At 45.6% G+C, this 18130-nt stretch overlaps 1 protein-coding gene across 1 annotated transcript in view; it reads left to right on the top strand.

Moving 5' to 3' along the window:
• Positions 1 to 18130, top strand: part of LOC106608306 (adhesion G-protein coupled receptor G2) — a 68638-nt gene that overhangs the window by 49731 nt on the left and 777 nt on the right. Inside the window, exons 18-19 of the mRNA XM_014206180.2 lie at positions 15688 to 15820; positions 17914 to 18085. Coding sequence (XP_014061655.2) covers positions 15688 to 15820; positions 17914 to 18085 — 305 coding nt within the window. The remainder of the gene's footprint in view (positions 1 to 15687; positions 15821 to 17913; positions 18086 to 18130) is intronic.

Genomic DNA, 18130 nt, shown 5'->3' with positions numbered 1-18130 from the left:
CCTCCCCTCTATACCAACTGCATAGTGATGTAACTCTCCTCTGTCTCTATACCAACTGCATGGTGATGTAACTCTCCTCCCCTCTATACCAACTGCATGGTGATGTAACTCTCCTCTGTCTCTATACCAACTGCATAGTGATGTAACTCTCCTCTGTCTCTATACCAACTGCATAGTGATGTAACTCTCCTCTGTCTCTATACCAACTGCATAGTGATGTAACTCTCCTCCGTCTCTATACCAACTGCATGGTGATGTAACTCTCCTCTGTCTCTATACCAACTGCATAGTGATGTAACTCTCCTCCCCTCTATACCAACTGCATAGTGATGTAACTCTCCTCTGTCTCTATACCAACTGCATGGTGATGTAACTCTCCTCCCCTCTATACCAACTGCATAGTGATGTAACTCTCCTCCCCTCTATACCAACTGCATGGTGATGTAACTCTCCTCCCCTCTATACCAACTGCATAGTGATGTAACTCTCCTCCCCTCTATACCAACTGCATGGTGATGTAACTCTCCTCTGTCTCTATACCAACTGCATAGTGATGTAACTCTCCTCTGTCTCTATACCAACTGCATGGTGATGTAACTCTCCTCTGTCTCTATACCAACTGCATGGTGATGTAACTCTCCTCCCCTCTATACCAACTGCATGGTGATGTAACTCTCCTCTGTCTCTATACCAACTGCATAGTGATGTAACTCTCCTCTGTCTCTATACCAACTGCATAGTGATGTAACTCTCCTCCGTCTCTATACCAACTGCATGGTGATGTAACTCTCCTCTGTCTCTATACCAACTGCATAGTGATGTAACTTTCCTCCCCTCTATACCAATTGCATAGTGATGTAACTCTCCTCTGTCTCTATACCAACTGCATAGTGATGTAACTCTCCTCCCCTCTATACCAACTGCATGGTGATGTAACTCTCCTCCCCTCTATACCAACTGCATAGTGATGTAACTCTCCTCTGTCTCTATACCAACTGCATAGTGATGTAACTCTCCTCCGTCTCTATACCAACTGCATGGTGATGTAACTCTCCTCCCCTCTATACCAACTGCATGGTGATGTAACTCTCCTCTGTCTCTATACCAACTGCATGGTGATGTAACTCTCCTCTGTCTCTATACCAACTGCATGGTGATGTAACTCTCCTCTGTCTCTATACCAACTGCATGGTGATGTAACTCTCCTCTGTCTCTATACCAACTGCATGGTGATGTAACTCTCCTCTGTCTCTATACCAACTGCATAGTGATGTAACTCTCCTCCCCTCTATACCAACTGCATGGTGATGTAACTCTCCTCTGTCTCTATACCAACTGCATGGTGATGTAACTCTCCTCCCCTCTATACCAAATGCATAGTGATGTAACTCTCCCCCCCTCTATACCAACTGCATAGTGATGTAACTCTCCTCCCCTCTATACCAACTGCATAGTGATGTAACTCTCCTCCCCTCTATACCAACTGCATGGTGATGTAACTCTCCTCCCATCTATACCAACTGCATGGTGATGTAACTCTCCTCCCCTCTATACCAACTGCATGGTGATGTAACTCTCCTCCCCTCTATACCAACTGCATGGTGATGTAACTCTCCTCTGTCTCTCTACCAACTGCATAGTGATGTAACTCTCCTCCCCTCTATACCAACTGCATGGTGATGTAACTCTCCTCTGTCTCTATACCAACTGCATGGTGATGTAACTCTCCTCTGTCTCTATACCAACTGCATAGTGATGTAACTCTCCTCCCCTCTATACCAACTGCATGGTGATGTAACTCTCCTCCCCTCTATACCAACTGCATGGTGATGTAACTCTCCTCCCCTCTATACCAACTGCATAGTGATGTAACTCTCCTCTGTCTCTATACCAACTGCATAGTGATGTAACTCTCCTCCCCTCTATACCAACTGCATAGTGATGTAACTCTCCTCCCCTCTATACCAACTGCATAGTGATGTAACTCTCCTCCCCTCTATACCAACTGCATGGTGATGTAACTCTCCTCCCCTCTATACCAACTGCATGGTGATGTAACTCTCCTCCCCTCTATACCAACTGCATGGTGATGTAACTCTCCTCTGTCTCTATACCAACTGCATAGTGATGTAACTCTCCTCCCCTCTATACCAACTGCATGGTGATGTAACTCTCCTCTGTCTCTATACCAACTGCATGGTGATGTAACTCTCCTCTGTCTCTATACCAACTGCATGGTGATGTAACTCTCCTCCCCTCTATACCAACTGCATGGTGATGTAACTCTCCTCCCCTCTATACCAACTGCATGGTGATGTAACTCTCCTCTGTCTCTATACCAACTGCATAGTGATGTAACTCTCCTCTGTCTCTATACCAACTGCATAGTGATGTAACTCTCCTCTGTCTCTATACCAACTGCATAGTGATGTAACTCTCCTCTGTCTCTATACCAACTGCATGGTGATGTAACTCTCCTCCCCTCTATACCAACTGCATGGTGATGTAACTCTCCTCTGTCTCTATACCAACTGCATGGTGATGTAACTCTCCTCCCCTCTATACCAACTGCATAGTGATGTAACTCTCCTCTGTCTCTATACCAACTGCATGGTGATGTAACTCTCCTCCCCTCTATACCAACTGCATAGTGATGTAACTCTCCTCTGTGTCTATACCAACTGCATGGTGATGTAACTCTCCTCCCCTCTATACCAACTGCATGGTGATGTAACTCTCCTCCCCTCTATACCAACTGCATAGTGATGTAACTCTCCTCCCCTCTATACCAACTGCATGGTGATGTAACTCTCCTCCCCTCTATACCAACTGCATGGTGATGTAACTCTCCTCTGTCTCTATACCAACTGCATGGTGATGTAACTCTCCTCCCCTCTATACCAACTGCATAGTGATGTAACTCTCCTCTGTCTCTATACCAACTGCATGGTGATGTAACTCTCCTCCCCTCTATACCAACTGCATAGTGATGTAACTCTCCTCCCCTCTATACCAACTGCATAGTGATGTAACTCTCCTCCCCTCTATACCAACTGCATGGTGATGTAACTCTCCTCCCCTCTATACCAACTGCATAGTGATGTAACTCTCGTCTGTCTCTATACCAACTGCATGGTGATGTAACACTCCTCCCTCTATACCAACTGCATGGTTATGTAACTCTCCTCTGTCTCTATAACAACTGCATAGTGATGTAACTCTCCTCTGTCTCTATACCAACTGCATGGTGATGTAACTCTCCTCTGTCTCTATACCAACTGCGTAGTGATGTAACTCTCCTCCCCTCTATACCAACTGCATAGTGATGTAACTCTCCTCTGTCTCTATACCAACTGCATAGTGATGTAACTCTCCTCCCCTCTATACCAACTGCATAGTGATGTAACTCTCCTCTGTCAAGAATATACCAACTGCATAGTGATGTAACTCTCCTCCCCTCTATACCAACTGCATAGTGATGTAACTCTCCTCCCCTCTATACCAACTGCATAGTGATGTAACTCTCCTCCCCTCTATACCAACTGCATGGTGATGTAACTCTCCTCTGTCTCTATACCAACTGCATGGTGATGTAACTCTCCTCCCCTCTATACCAACTGCATGGTGATGTAACTCTCCTCTGTCTCTATACCAACTGCATAGTGATGTAACTCTCCTCTGTCTCTATACCAACTGCATAGTGATGTAACTCTCCTCCCCTCTATACCAACTGCATAGTGATGTAACTCTCCTCCCCTCTATACCAACTGCATAGTGATGTAACTCTCCTCCCCTCTATACCAACTGCATAGTGATGTAACTCTCCTCCCCTCTATACCAACTGCATAGTGATGTAACTCTCCTCCCCTCTATACCAACTGGATGGTGATGTAACTCTCCTCTGTCTCTATACCAACTGCATGGTGATGTAACTCTCCTCCCCTCTATACCAACTAAATGGTGATGTAACTCTCCTCCCCTCTATACCAACTGCATGGTGATGTAACTCTCCTCTGTCTCTATACCAACTGCATAGTGATGTAACTCTCCTCCCCTCTATACCAACTGCATGGTGATGTAACTCTCCTCTGTCTCTATACCAACTGCATGGTGATGTAACTCTCCTCCCCTCTATACCAACTGCATAGTGATGTAACTCTCCTCTCTCTCTATAACAACTGCATAGTGATGTAACTCTCCTCCCCTCTATACCAACTGCATGGTGATGTAACTCTCCTCCCCTCTATACCAACTGCATGGTGATGTAACTCTCCTCTGTCTCTATACCAACTGCATAGTGATGTAACTCTCCTCCCCTCTATACCAACTGCATGGTGATGTAACTCTCCTCTGTCTCTATACCAACTGCATAGTGATGTAACTCTCCTCTGTCTCTATACCAACTGCATAGTGATGTAACTCTCCTCTGTCTCTATACCAACTGCATGGTGATGTAACTCTCCTCTGTCTCTATACCAACTGCATGGTGATGTAACTCTCCTCTGTCTCTATACCAACTGCATAGTGATGTAACTCTCCTCTGTCTCTATACCAACTGCATGGTGATGTAACTCTCCTCCCCTCTATACCAACTGCATGGTGATGTAACTCTCCTCTGTCTCTATACCAACTGCATGGTGATGTAACTCTCCTCCCCTCTATACCAACTGCATAGTGATGTAACTCTCCTCTGTCTCTATACCAACTGCATGGTGATGTAACTCTCCTCCCCTCTATACCAACTGCATAGTGATGTAACTCTCCTCTGTGTCTATACCAACTGCATGGTGATGTAACTCTCCTCGCCTCTATACCAACTGCATAGTGATGTAACTCTCCTCCCCTCTATACCAACTGCATAGTGATGTAACTCTCCTCCTCTCTATACCAACTGCATGGTGATGTAACTCTCCTCCCCTCTATACCAACTGCATAGTGATGTAACTCTCCTCTGTCTCTATACCAACTGCATGGTGATGTAACTCTCCTCCCCTCTATACCAACTGCATGGTGATGTAACTCTCCTCTGTGTCTATACCAACTGCATGGTGATGTAACTCTCCTCCCCTCTATACCAACTGCATAGTGATGTAACTCTCCTCCCCTCTATACCAACTGCATAGTGATGTAACTCTCCTCCCCTCTATACCAACTGCATGGTGATGTAACTCTCCTCCCCTCTATACCAACTGCATAGTGATGTAACTCTCCTCTGTCTCTATACCAACTGCATGGTGATGTAACTCTCCTCCCCTCTATACCAACTGCATGGTGATGTAACTCTCCTCTGTCTCTATACCAACTGCATAGTGATGTAACTCTCCTCTGTCTCTATACCAACTGCATGGTGATGTAACTCTCCTCTGTCTCTATACCAACTGCGTAGTGATGTAACTCTCCTCCCCTCTATACCAACTGCATGGTGATGTAACTCTCCTCTGTCTCTATACCAACTGCATAGTGATGTAACTCTCCTCCCCTCTATACCAACTGCATAGTGATGTAACTCTCCTCTGTCAAGAATATACCAACTGCATGGTGATGTAACTCTCCTCCCCTCTATACCAACTGCATAGTGATGTAACTCTCCTCCCCTCTATACCAACTGCATAGTGATGTAACTCTCCTCCCCTCTATACCAACTGCATGGTGATGTAACTCTCCTCTGTCTCTATACCAACTGCATGGTGATGTAACTCTCCTCCCCTCTATACCAACTGCATGGTGATGTAACTCTCCTCTGTCTCTATACCAACTGCATGGTGATGTAACTCTCCTCTGTCTCTATACCAACTGCATAGTGATGTAACTCTCCTCCCCTCTATACCAACTGCATGGTGATGTAACTCTCCTCCCCTCTATACCAACTGCATGGTGATGTAACTCTCCTCCCCTCTATACCAACTGCATGGTGATGTAACTCTCCTCCTCTCTATACCAACTGCATGGTGATGTAACTCTCCTCCCCTCTATACCAACTGGATGGTGATGTAACTCTCCTCTGTCTCTATACCAACTGCATGGTGATGTAACTCTCCTCCCCTCTATACCAACTGCATGGTGATGTAACTCTCCTCCCCTCTATACCAACTGCATGGTGATGTAACTCTCCTCTGTCTCTATACCAACTGCATAGTGATGTAACTCTCCTCCCCTCTATACCAACTGCATGGTGATGTAACTCTCCTCTGTCTCTATACCAACTGCATGGTGATGTAACTCTCCTCCCCTCTATACCAACTGCATGGTGATGTAACTCTCCTCCCCTCTATACCAACTGCATAGTGATGTAACTCTCCTCCCCTCTATACCAACTGCATAGTGATGTAACTCTCCTCCCCTCTATACCAACTGCATAGTGATGTAACTCTCCTCTGTCTCTATACCAACTGCATGGTGATGTAACTCTCCTCCCCTCTATACCAACTGCATGGTGATGTAACTCTCCTCTGTCTCTATACCAACTGCATAGTGATGTAACTCTCCTCTGTCTCTATACCAACTGCATGGTGATGTAACTCTCCTCTGTCTCTATACCAACTGCATGGTGATGTAACTCTCCTCTGTCTCTATACCAACTGCATAGTGATGTAACTCTCCTCCCCTCTATACCAACTGCATAGTGATGTAACTCTCCTCTGTCTCTATACCAACTGCATGGTGATGTAACTCTCCTCCCCTCTATACCAACTGCATAGTGATGTAACTCTCCTCTGTCTCTATACCAACTGCATGGTGATGTAACTCTCCTCCCCTCTATACCAACTGCATAGTGATGTAACTCTCCTCTGTCTCTATACCAACTGCATAGTGATGTAACTCTCCTACCCTCTATACCAACTGCATAGTGATGTAACTCTCCTCCCCTCTATACCAACTGCATGGTGATGTAACTCTCCTCCCCTCTATACCAACTGCATGGTGATGTAACTCTCCTCTGTCTCTATACCAACTGCATAGTGATGTAACTCTCCTCCCCTCTATACCAACTGCATAGTGATGTAACTCTCCTCCCCTCTATACCAACTGCATGGTGATGTAACTCTCCTCCCCTCTATACCAACTGCATAGTGATGTAACTCTCCTCCCCTCTATACCAACTGCATGGTGATGTAACTCTCCTCTGTCTCTATACCAACTGCATGGTGATGTAACTCTCCTCCCCTCTATACCAACTGCATGGTGATGTAACTCTCCTCCCCTCTATACCAACTGCATGGTGATGTAACTCTCCTCTGTCTCTATACCAACTGCATGGTGATGTAACTCTCCTCCCCTCTATACCAACTGCATGGTGATGTAACTCTCCTCCCCTCTATACCAACTGCATAGTCATGTAACTCTCTTCCCCTCTATACCAACTGCATAGTGATGTAACTCTCCTCCCCTCTATACCAACTGCATAGTGATGTAACTCTCCTCTGTCTCTATACCAACTGCATGGTGATGTAACTCTCCTCTGTCTCTATACCAACTGCATAGTGATGTAACTCTCCTTCCCTCTAAACCAACTGCATGGTGATGTAACTCTCCTCTGTCTCTATACCAACTGCATAGTGATGTAACTCTCCTCTGTCTCTATACCAACTGCATAGTGATGTAACTCTCCTCTGTCTCTATACCAACTGCATAGTGATGTAACTCTCCTCCCCTCTATACCAACTGCATAGTGATGTAACTCTCCTCTGTCTCTATACTAACTGCATAGTGATGTAACTCTCCTCCCCTCTATACCAACTGCATGGTGATATAACTCTCCTCCCCTCTATACCAACTGCATGGTGATGTAACTCTCCTCCCCTCTATACCAACTGCATGGTGATGTAACTCTCCTCCCCTCTATACCAACTGCATAGTGATGTAACTCTCCTCCCCTCTATACCAACTGCATGGTGATGTAACTCTCCTCCCCTCTATACCAACTGCATGGTGATGTAACTCTCCTCCTCTCTATACCAACTGCATAGTGATGTAACTCTCCTCCCCTCTATACCAACTGCATGGTGATGTAACTCTCCTCTGTCTCTATACCAACTGCATGGTGATGTAACTCTCCTCTGTCTCTATACCAACTGCATAGTGATGTAACTCTCCTCCCCTCTATACCAACTGCATGGTGATGTAACTCTCCTCTGTCTCTATACCAACTGCATGGTGATGTAACTCTCCTCCCCTCTATACCAACTGCATAGTGATGTAACTCTCCTCCCCTCTATAATAACTGCATAGTCATGTAACTCTCTTCCCCTCTATACCAACTGCATAGTGATGTAACTCTCCTCCCCTCTATACCAACTGCATGGTGATGTAACTCTCCTCTGTCTCTATACCAACTGCATAGTGATGTAACTCTCCTCCCCTCTATACCAACTGCATGGTGATGTAACTCTCCTCTGTCTCTATACCAACTGCATAGTGATGTAACTCTCCTCTGTCTCTATACCAACTGCATAGTGATGTAACTCTCCTCTGTCTCTATACCAACTGCATGGTGATGTAACTCTCCTCTGTCTCTATACCAACTGCGTAGTGATGTAACTCTCCTCCCCTCTATACCAACTGCATAGTGATGTAACTCTCCTCTGTCTCTATACCAACTGCATAGTGATGTAACTCTCCTCCCCTCTATACCAACTGCATGGTGATGTAACTCTCCTCTGTCTCTATACCAACTGCATGGTGATGTAACTCTCCTCCCCTCTATACCAACTGCATAGTGATGTAACTCTCCTCTGTCTCTATACCAACTGCATAGTGATGTAACTCTCCTACCCTCTATACCAACTGCATAGTGATGTAACTCTCCTCCCCTCTATACCAACTGCATGGTGATGTAACTCTCCTCCCCTCTATACCAACTGCATGGTGATGTAACTCTCCTCTGTCTCTATACCAACTGCATAGTGATGTAACTCTCCTCCCCTCTATACCAACTGCATAGTGATGTAACTCTCCTCCCCTCTATACCAACTGCATAGTGATGTAACTCTCCTCTGTCTCTATACCAACTGCATAGTGATGTAACTCTCCTCCCCTCTATACCAACTGCATGGTGATGTAACTCTCCTCTGTCTCTATACCAACTGCATAGTGATGTAACTCTCCTCCCCTCTATACCAACTGCATAGTGATGTAACTCTCCTCCCCTCTATACCAACTGCATAGTGATGTAACTCTCCTCCCCTCTATACCAACTGCATAGTGATGTAACTCTCCTCCCCTCTATACCAACTGCATGGTGATGTAACTCTCCTCTGTCTCTATACCAACTGCATGGTGATGTAACTCTCCTCCCCTCTATACCAACTGCATGGTGATGTAACTCTCCTCCCCTCTATACCAACTGCATGGTGATGTAACTCTCCTCTGTCTCTATACCAACTGCATGGTGATGTAACTCTCCTCCCCTCTATACCAACTGCATAGTGATGTAACTCTCCTCCCCTCTATACCAACTGCATAGTCATGTAACTCTCTTCCCCTCTATACCAACTGCATAGTGATGTAACTCTCCTCTCTCTATACCAACTGCATAGTGATGTAACTCTCCTCTGTCTCTATACCAACTGCATGGTGATGTAACTCTCCTCTGTCTCTATACCAACTGCATAGTGATGTAACTCTCCTCTCTCTAAACCAACTGCATAGTGATGTAACTCTCCTCTGTCTCTATACCAACTGCATAGTGATGTAACTCTCCTCTGTCTCTATACCAACTGCATAGTGATGTAACTCTCCTCCCCTCTATACCAACTGCATAGTGATGTAACTCTCCTCTGTCTCTATACCAACTGCATAGTGATGTAACTCTCCTCCCCTCTATACCAACTGCATGGTGATGTAACTCTCCTCCCCTCTATACCAACTGCATGGTGATGAAACTCTCCTCCCCTCTATACCAACTGCATAGTGATGTAACTCTCCTCCCCTCTATACCAACTGCATAGTGATGTAACTCTCCTCTGTCTCTATACCAACTGCATGGTGATGTAACTCTCCTCTGTCTCTATACCAACTGCATAGTGATGTAACTCTCCTCCCCTCTATACCAACTGCATAGTGATGTAACTCTCCTCTCCTCTATACCAACTGCATGGTGATGTAACTCTCCTCCCCTCTATACCAACTGCATAGTGATGTAACTCTCCTCCCCTCTATACCAACTGCATAGTGATGTAACTCTCCTCCCCTCTATACCAACTGCATAGTGATGTAACTCTCCTCTGTCTCTATACCGACTTTATAGTGATGTAACTCTCCTCCCCTCTATACCAACTGCATAGTGATGTAACTCTCCTCTGTCTCTATACCAACTGCATAGTGATGTAACTCTCCTCCCCTCTATACCAACTGCATGGTGATGTAACTCTCCTCTCTCTCTATACCAACTCCATGGTGATGTAACTCTCCTCCCCTCTATACCAACTGCATGGTGATGTAACTCTCCTCCCCTCTATACCAACTGCATGGTGATGTAACTCTCCTCTGTCTCTATACCAACTGCATGGTGATGTAACTCTCCTCTGTCTCTATACCAACTGCATGGTGATGTAACTCTCCTCCCCTCTATACCAACTGCATGGTGATGTAACTCTCCTCTGTCTCTATACCAACTGCATGGTGATGTAACTCTCCTCCCCTCTATACCAACTGCATAGTGATGTAACTCTCCTCTGTGTCTATACCAACTGCATGGTGATGTAACTCTCCTCCCCTCTATACCAACTGCATAGTGATGTAACTCTCCTCCCCTCTATACCAACTGCATGGTGATGTAACTCTCCTCCCCTCTATACCAACTGCATGGTGATGTAACTCTCCTCCCCTCTATACCAACTGCATGGTGATGTAACTCTCCTCTGTCTCTATACCAACTGCATGGTGATGTAACTCTCCTCCCCTCTATACCAACTGCATGGTGATGTAACTCTCCTCTGTCTCTATACCAACTGCATGGTGATGTAACTCTCCTCTGTCTCTATACCAACTGCATGGTGATGTAACTCTCCTCCCCTCTATACCAACTGCATAGTGATGTAACTCTCCTCTGTCTCTATACCAACTGCATGGTGATGTAACTCTCCTCCCCTCTATACCAACTGCATGGTGATGTAACTCTCCTCTGTCTCTATACCAACTGCATAGTGATGTAACTCTCCTCCCCTCTATACCAACTGCATAGTGATGTAACTCTCCTCCCCTCTATACCAACTGCATAGTGATGTAACTCTCCTCTGTCTCTATACCAACTGCATGGTGATGTAACTCTCCTCTGTCTCTATACCAACTGCATAGTGATGTAACTCTCCTCTGTCTCTATACCAACTGCATGGTGATGTAACTCTCCTCCCCTCTATACCAACTGCATGGTGATGTAACTCTCCTCTGTCTCTATACCAACTGCATAGTGATGTAACTCTCCTCCCCTCTATACCAACTGCATAGTGATGTAACTCTCCTCCCCTCTATACCAACTGCATGGTGATGTAACTCTCCTCTGTCTCTATACCAACTGCATAGTGATGTAACTCTCCTCTGTATCTATACCAACTGCATAGTGATGTAACTCTCCTCCCCTCTAAACCAACTGCATGGTGATGTAACTCTCCTCTGTCTCTATACCAACTGCATAGTGATGTAACTCTCCTCCCCTCTATACAAACTGCATGGTGATGTAACTCTCCTCTGTCTCTATACCAACTGCATAGTGATGTAACTCTCCTCCCCTCTATACCAACTGCATAGTGATGTAACTCTCCTCCCCTCTATACCAACTGCATAGTGATGTAACTCTCCTCCCCTCTATACCAACTGCATAGTGATGTAACTCTCCTCCCCTCTATACCAACTGCATAGTGATGTAACTCTCCTCCCCTCTATACCAACTGCATGGTGATGTAACTCTCCTCCTCTCTATACCAACTGCATAGTGATGTAACTCTCCTCTGTCTCTATACCAACTGCATGGTGATGTAACTCTCCTCCCCTCTATACCAACTGCATGGTGATGTAACTCTCCTCTGTCTCTATACCAACTGCATGGTGATGTAACTCTCCTCTGTCTCTCTACCAACTGCATAGTGATGTAACTCTCCTCCCCTCTATACCAACTGCATGGTGATGTAACTCTCCTCTGTCTCTATACCAACTGCATGGTGATGTAACTCTCCTCCCCTCTATACCAACTGCATGGTGATGTAACTCTCCTCCCCTCTATACCAACTGCATAGTGATGTAACTCTCCTCTGTCTCTATACCAACTGCATGGTGATGTAACTCTCCTCTCCTCTATACCAACTGCATGGTGATGTAACTCTCCTCCCCTCTATACCAACTGCATGGTGATGTAACTCTCCTCCCCTCTATACCAACTGCATAGTGATGTAACTCTCCTCCCCTCTATACCAACTGCATGGTGATGTAACTCTCCTCCCCTCTATACCAACTGCATAGTGATGTAACTCTCCTCTGTCTCTATACCAACTGCATAGTGATGTAACTCTCCTCCCCTCTATACCAACTGCATGGTGATGTAACTCTCCTCCCCTCTATACCAACTGCATAGTGATGTAACTCTCCTCCCCTCTATACCAACTGCATGGTGATGTAACTCTCCTCTGTCTCTATACCAACTGCATAGTGATGTAACTCTCCTCTGTCTCTATACCAACTGCATAGTGATGTAACTCTCCTCTGTCTCTATACCAACTGCATGGTGATGTAACTCTCCTCCCCTCTATACCAACTGCATAGTGATGTAACTCTCCTCCCCTCTATACCAACTGCATAGTGATGTAACTCTCCTCCCCTCTATACCAACTGCATGGTGATGTAACTCTCCTCTGTCTCTATACCAACTGCATAGTGATGTAACTCTCCTCTGTCTCTATACCAACTGCATGGTGATGTAACTCTCCTCCCCTCTATACCAACTGCATGGTGATGTAACTCTCCTCTGTCTCTATACCAACTGCATGGTGATGTAACTCTCCTCCCCTCTATACCAACTGCATGGTGATGTAACTCTCCTCCCCTCTATACCAACTGCATGGTGATGTAACTCTCCTCTGTCTCTATACCAACTGCATGGTGATGTAACTCTCCTCCCCTCTATACCAACTGCATAGTGATGTAACTCTCCTCTGTCTCTATACCAACTGCATGGTGATGTAACTCTCCTCCCCTCTATACCAACTGCATAGTGATGTAACTCTCCTCCCCTCTATACCAACTGCATGGTGATGTAACTCTGCTCCCGTCTATACCAACTGCATAGTGATGTAACTCTCCTCCCCTCTATACCAACTGCATGGTGATGTAACTCTCCTCTGTCTCTATACCAACTGCATGGTGATGTAACTCTCCTCCCCTCTATACCAACTGCATAGTGATGTAACTCTCCTCTGTCTCTATACCAACTGCATGGTGATGTAACTCTCCTCCCCTCTATACCAACTGCATAGTGATGTAACTCTCCTCTGTGTCTATACCAACTGCATGGTGATGTAACTCTCCTCCCCTCTATACCAACTGCATAGTGATGTAACTCTCCTCCCCTCTATACCAACTGCATAGTGATGTAACTCTCCTCCCCTCTATACCAACTGCATGGTGATGTAACTCTCCTCCCCTCTATACCAACTGCATGGTGATGTAACTCTCCTCTGTCTCTATACCAACTGCATAGTGATGTAACTCTCCTCCCCTCTATACCAACTGCATGGTGATGTAACTCTCCTCTGTCTCTATACCAACTGCATGGTGATGTAACTCTCCTCTGTCTCTATACCAACTGCATGGTGATGTAACTCTCCTCCCCTCTATACCAACTGCATGGTGATGTAACTCTCCTCTGTCTCTATACCAACTGCATGGTGATGTAACTCTCCTCCCCTCTATACCAACTGCATGGTGATGTAACTCTCCTCTGTCTCTATACCAACTGCATGGTGATGTAACTCTCCTCCCCTCTATACCAACTGCATAGTGATGTAACTCTCCTCCCCTCTATACCAACTGCATGGTGATGTAACTCTCCTCTGTCTCTATACCAACTGCATAGTGATGTAACTCTCCTCTGTCTCTATACCAACTGCATGGTGATGTAACTCTCCTCCCCTCTATAGCAACTGCATGGTGATGTAACTCTCCTCTGTCTCTATACCAACTGCATAGTGATGTAACTCTCCTCTGTCTCTATACCAACTGCATGGTGATGTAACTCTCCTCCCCTCTATACCAACTGCATGGTGATGTAACTCTCCTCCCCTCTATACCAACTGCATAGTGATGTAACTCTCCTCCCCTCTATACCAACTGCATAGTGATGTAACTCTCCTCTCTCTATACCAACTGCATGGTGATGTAACTCTCCTCCCCTCTATACCAACTGCATAGTGATGTAACTCTCCTCTGTCTCTCTACCAACTGCATAGTGATGTAACTCTCCTCCCCTCTATACCAACTGCATGGTGATGTAACTCTCCTCTGTCTCTATACCAACTGCATGGTGATGTAACTCTCCTCCCCTCTATACCAACTGCATGGTGATGTAACTCTCCTCCCCTCTATACCAACTGCATGGTGATGTAACTCTCCTCTGTCTCTATACCAACTGCATAGTGATGTAACTCTCCTCCCCTCTATACCAACTGCATAGTGATGTAACTCTCCTCTGTCTCTATACCAACTGCATGGTGATGTAACTCTCCTCCCCTCTATACCAACTGCATAGTGATGTAACTCTCCTCTGTGTCTATACCAACTGCATGGTGATGTAACTCTCCTCCCCTCTATACCAACTGCATAGTGATGTAACTCTCCTCCCCTCTATACCAACTGCATAGTGATGTAACTCTCCTCCCCTCTATACCAACTGCATGGTGATGTAACTCTCCTCCCCTCTATACCAACTGCATGGTGATGTAACTCTCCTCTGTCTCTATACCAACTGCATAGTGATGTAACTCTCCTCCCCTCTATACCAACTGCATGGTGATGTAACTCTCCTCCCCTCTATACCAACTGCATAGTGATGTAACTCTCCTCTGTCTCTATACCAACTGCATGGTGATGTAACTCTCCTCCCCTCTATACCAACTGCATGGTGATGTAACTCTCCTCTGTCTCTATACCAACTGCATAGTGATGTAACTCTCCTCCCCTCTATACCAACTGCATAGTGATGTAACTCTCCTCCCCTCTATACCAACTGCATGGTGATGTAACTCTCCTCTGTCTCTATACCAACTGCATAGTGATGTAACTCTCCTCTGTCTCTATACCAACTGCATAGTGATGTAATTCCCTCTATAGCAACTGCATAGTGATGTAACTCTCCTCTGTCTCTATACCAACTGCATGGTGATGTAACTCTCCTCTGTCTCTATACTAACTGCATGGTGATGTAACTCTCCTCCCCTCTATACCAACTGCATGGTGATGTAACTCTCCTCTGTCTCTATACCAACTGCATAGTGATGTAACTCTCCTCCCCTCTATACCAACTGCATAGTGATGTAACTCTCCTCCCCTCTATACCAACTGCATAGTGATGTAACTCTCCTCCCCTCTATACCAACTGCATGGTGATGTAACTCTCCTCCCCTCTATACCAACTGCATGGTGATGTAACTCTCCTCCCCTCTATACCAACTGCATAGTGATGTAACTCTCCTCTGTCTGTAGGTGCTGGATCCTGGACATTAACGTTCACTACATAGTAAACATAGGCTACTATGCGCTGGTCTTCCTCTTCACGTTCACCACCTTCATTGTGGTTCTGAGCTGGCTGGTCCACCTTAAGGGCACCAAGAACAAGGTTGTTATAGTTACCAACGTATAGACATTAACATCCCATAATTCTGCATAAATGCGGATGAATTCTTAACCTAAGGGACCGGCGATCGAGCAAAAAAAGATTGGGAAATATATGGTAGCAGCACAGAAAGTTTGCCATGAATAATACACTGTAGGCCATCTAGCTAACGCTTTTATCCAAAGTGCCTTAATCATGTGTATGGGTGTCTCCAAACTAGGAACAGAGGACCACAAAAAAGAGGAAAATAAACAGTGGATTTCAGCTAACTTCTCAGGAAACACATAAATGTTTTACTGTCATTTTATTCATTAAAAAGTTATATATCTACAGCCACTTTATTCATTGATTTCCTGACTGCTGTCATATTATCAATGCTCATCCTGTAGAATCTTTAGCTATCTTAGCAACGGCGATGGCCACAATAATTTGTCATTTAAAAAAAAATATTTGCCACGTGAATACAATGTTGTCCTAAGTAACCACAGGTCGTACATCAGCAGATGATAATTCTAAACTCAGCAAAAAAATAAACGTCCTCTCACTGTCAACTGCGTTTATTTTCAGCAAATTTAATGTGTAAATATTTGTATGAACATAAGATTCAACAACTGAGACATAAACTGAACAAGTTCCACAGACATGTGACTAACAGAAATGGAATACTGTGTCCCTGAACAAGGGGGGGGGGTCAAAATCAAAAGTAACAGTCAGTATCTGGTGTGGCCACCAGCTGCATTAAGTCCTGCAGTGCATCTCTTCCTCATGGACTGCACCAGATTTGCCAGTTCTTGCTGTGAGATGTTACCCCAGTCTTCCACCAAGGCACCTGCAAGTTCCCAGACATTTCTGGGGGGAATGGTCCTAGCCCTCACCCTCCTATCCAACAGGTCCCAGACGTGCTCAATGGGATTGAGATCCGGGCTCTTCGCTGGCCATGGCAGAACACTGACATTCCTGTCCTGCAGGAAATCACGCACAGAATGAGCAGTATGGCTGGTGGCATTGTCATGCTGGAGGGTCATGTCAGGATGAGCCTGCAGGAAGGGTACCACATGAGGGAGGAGGATGTCTTCCCTGTAACACACAGCGTTGAGATTGCCTGCAATGACAACAAGCTCAGTCCGATGATGCTGTGAGACACCGCCCCAGACCATGACGGACCCTCCACCTCCAATTTGATCCCGCTCCAGAGTACAGGCCTCGGTGTACAGACCTCACCCCTGGTGAGACAAAACCACGACCGTCAGTGAAGAGCACTTTTTCCCAGTCCTGTCTGGTCCAGCGACGGTGGGTTTGTGCCCATAGGCGACGTTGTTGCCGGTGATGTCTGGTGAGGACCTGCCTTACAACAGGCCTACAAGCCCTCAGTCCAGCCTCTCTCAGCCTATTGCGGACAGTCTGAGCACTGATGGAGGGATTGTGCGTTCCTGGTGTAACTCGGGCAGTTGTTGTTGCCATGATGTACCTGTCCCGCAGGTGTGATGTTCGGATATACTGATCCTGTGCAGGTGTCGTTACAGGTGGTCTGCCACTGTGAGGATGATCAGCTGTCCGTCCTGTCTCCCTGTAGCGCTGTCTTAGGCGTCTCACAGTACGGACATTGCAATTTATTGCCCTGGCCACATCTGCAGTCCTCATGCCTCCTTGCAGCATGCCTAAGGCCCGTTCACGCAGATGAGCAGGGACCCTGGGCATCTTTCTTTTGGTGTTTTTCAGAGTCAGTTGAAATGCCTCTTTTGTGTTCTAAGTTTTCATAACTGTGACCATAATTGCCTACCGCTGTAAGCTGTTAGTGTCTTAACGACCGTTCCACAGGTGCATGTTCATGGTTCATGGAACAAGCATGGGAAACAGTATTTAAACCCTTTACAATGAAGATCTGAAATTATTTGGATTTTTATGAATTATCTTTGAAAGACAGGGTCCTGAAAAAGGGACGTTTCTTTTTTTGCTGAGTTTAGTTCTATTTAAAGTCAGACAGACAGAGTAAACCCCAGCTAAAACAGATGACAAATTGTTCAATTTTTGGTGTAAGGACTCTATGACATCAGGTTCTTTTTCTATAGTCAGTAACCTTGTGATCCTGACCCTAGACCAAGCCGGGCACGGACCAGGCCCAGCAGCAGGGGACAGGCACCAAGGACATAGTGACTGTGATGGGGCTGTGCTGTCTGCTGGGAATCACCTGGAGTTTTGCCTTCTTCGCCCACGGGGTCCTCAAGGTTCCCTCCTTCTACATCTTCACCATCCTCAACTCATTCCAAGGTAAGTTAAGACAGATATGAGATCAACTAATATTACAATTTATAA

The sequence above is a fragment of the Salmo salar genome, chromosome ssa06, assembly GCF_905237065.1.
Source record: "Salmo salar chromosome ssa06, Ssal_v3.1, whole genome shotgun sequence".
NCBI classification, from domain to species: Eukaryota; Metazoa; Chordata; class Actinopteri; order Salmoniformes; family Salmonidae; genus Salmo; species Salmo salar.
The sequence above is the reverse complement of the archived record's forward strand: the minus strand, read 5'-3'. Positions and strand labels throughout refer to the sequence as shown.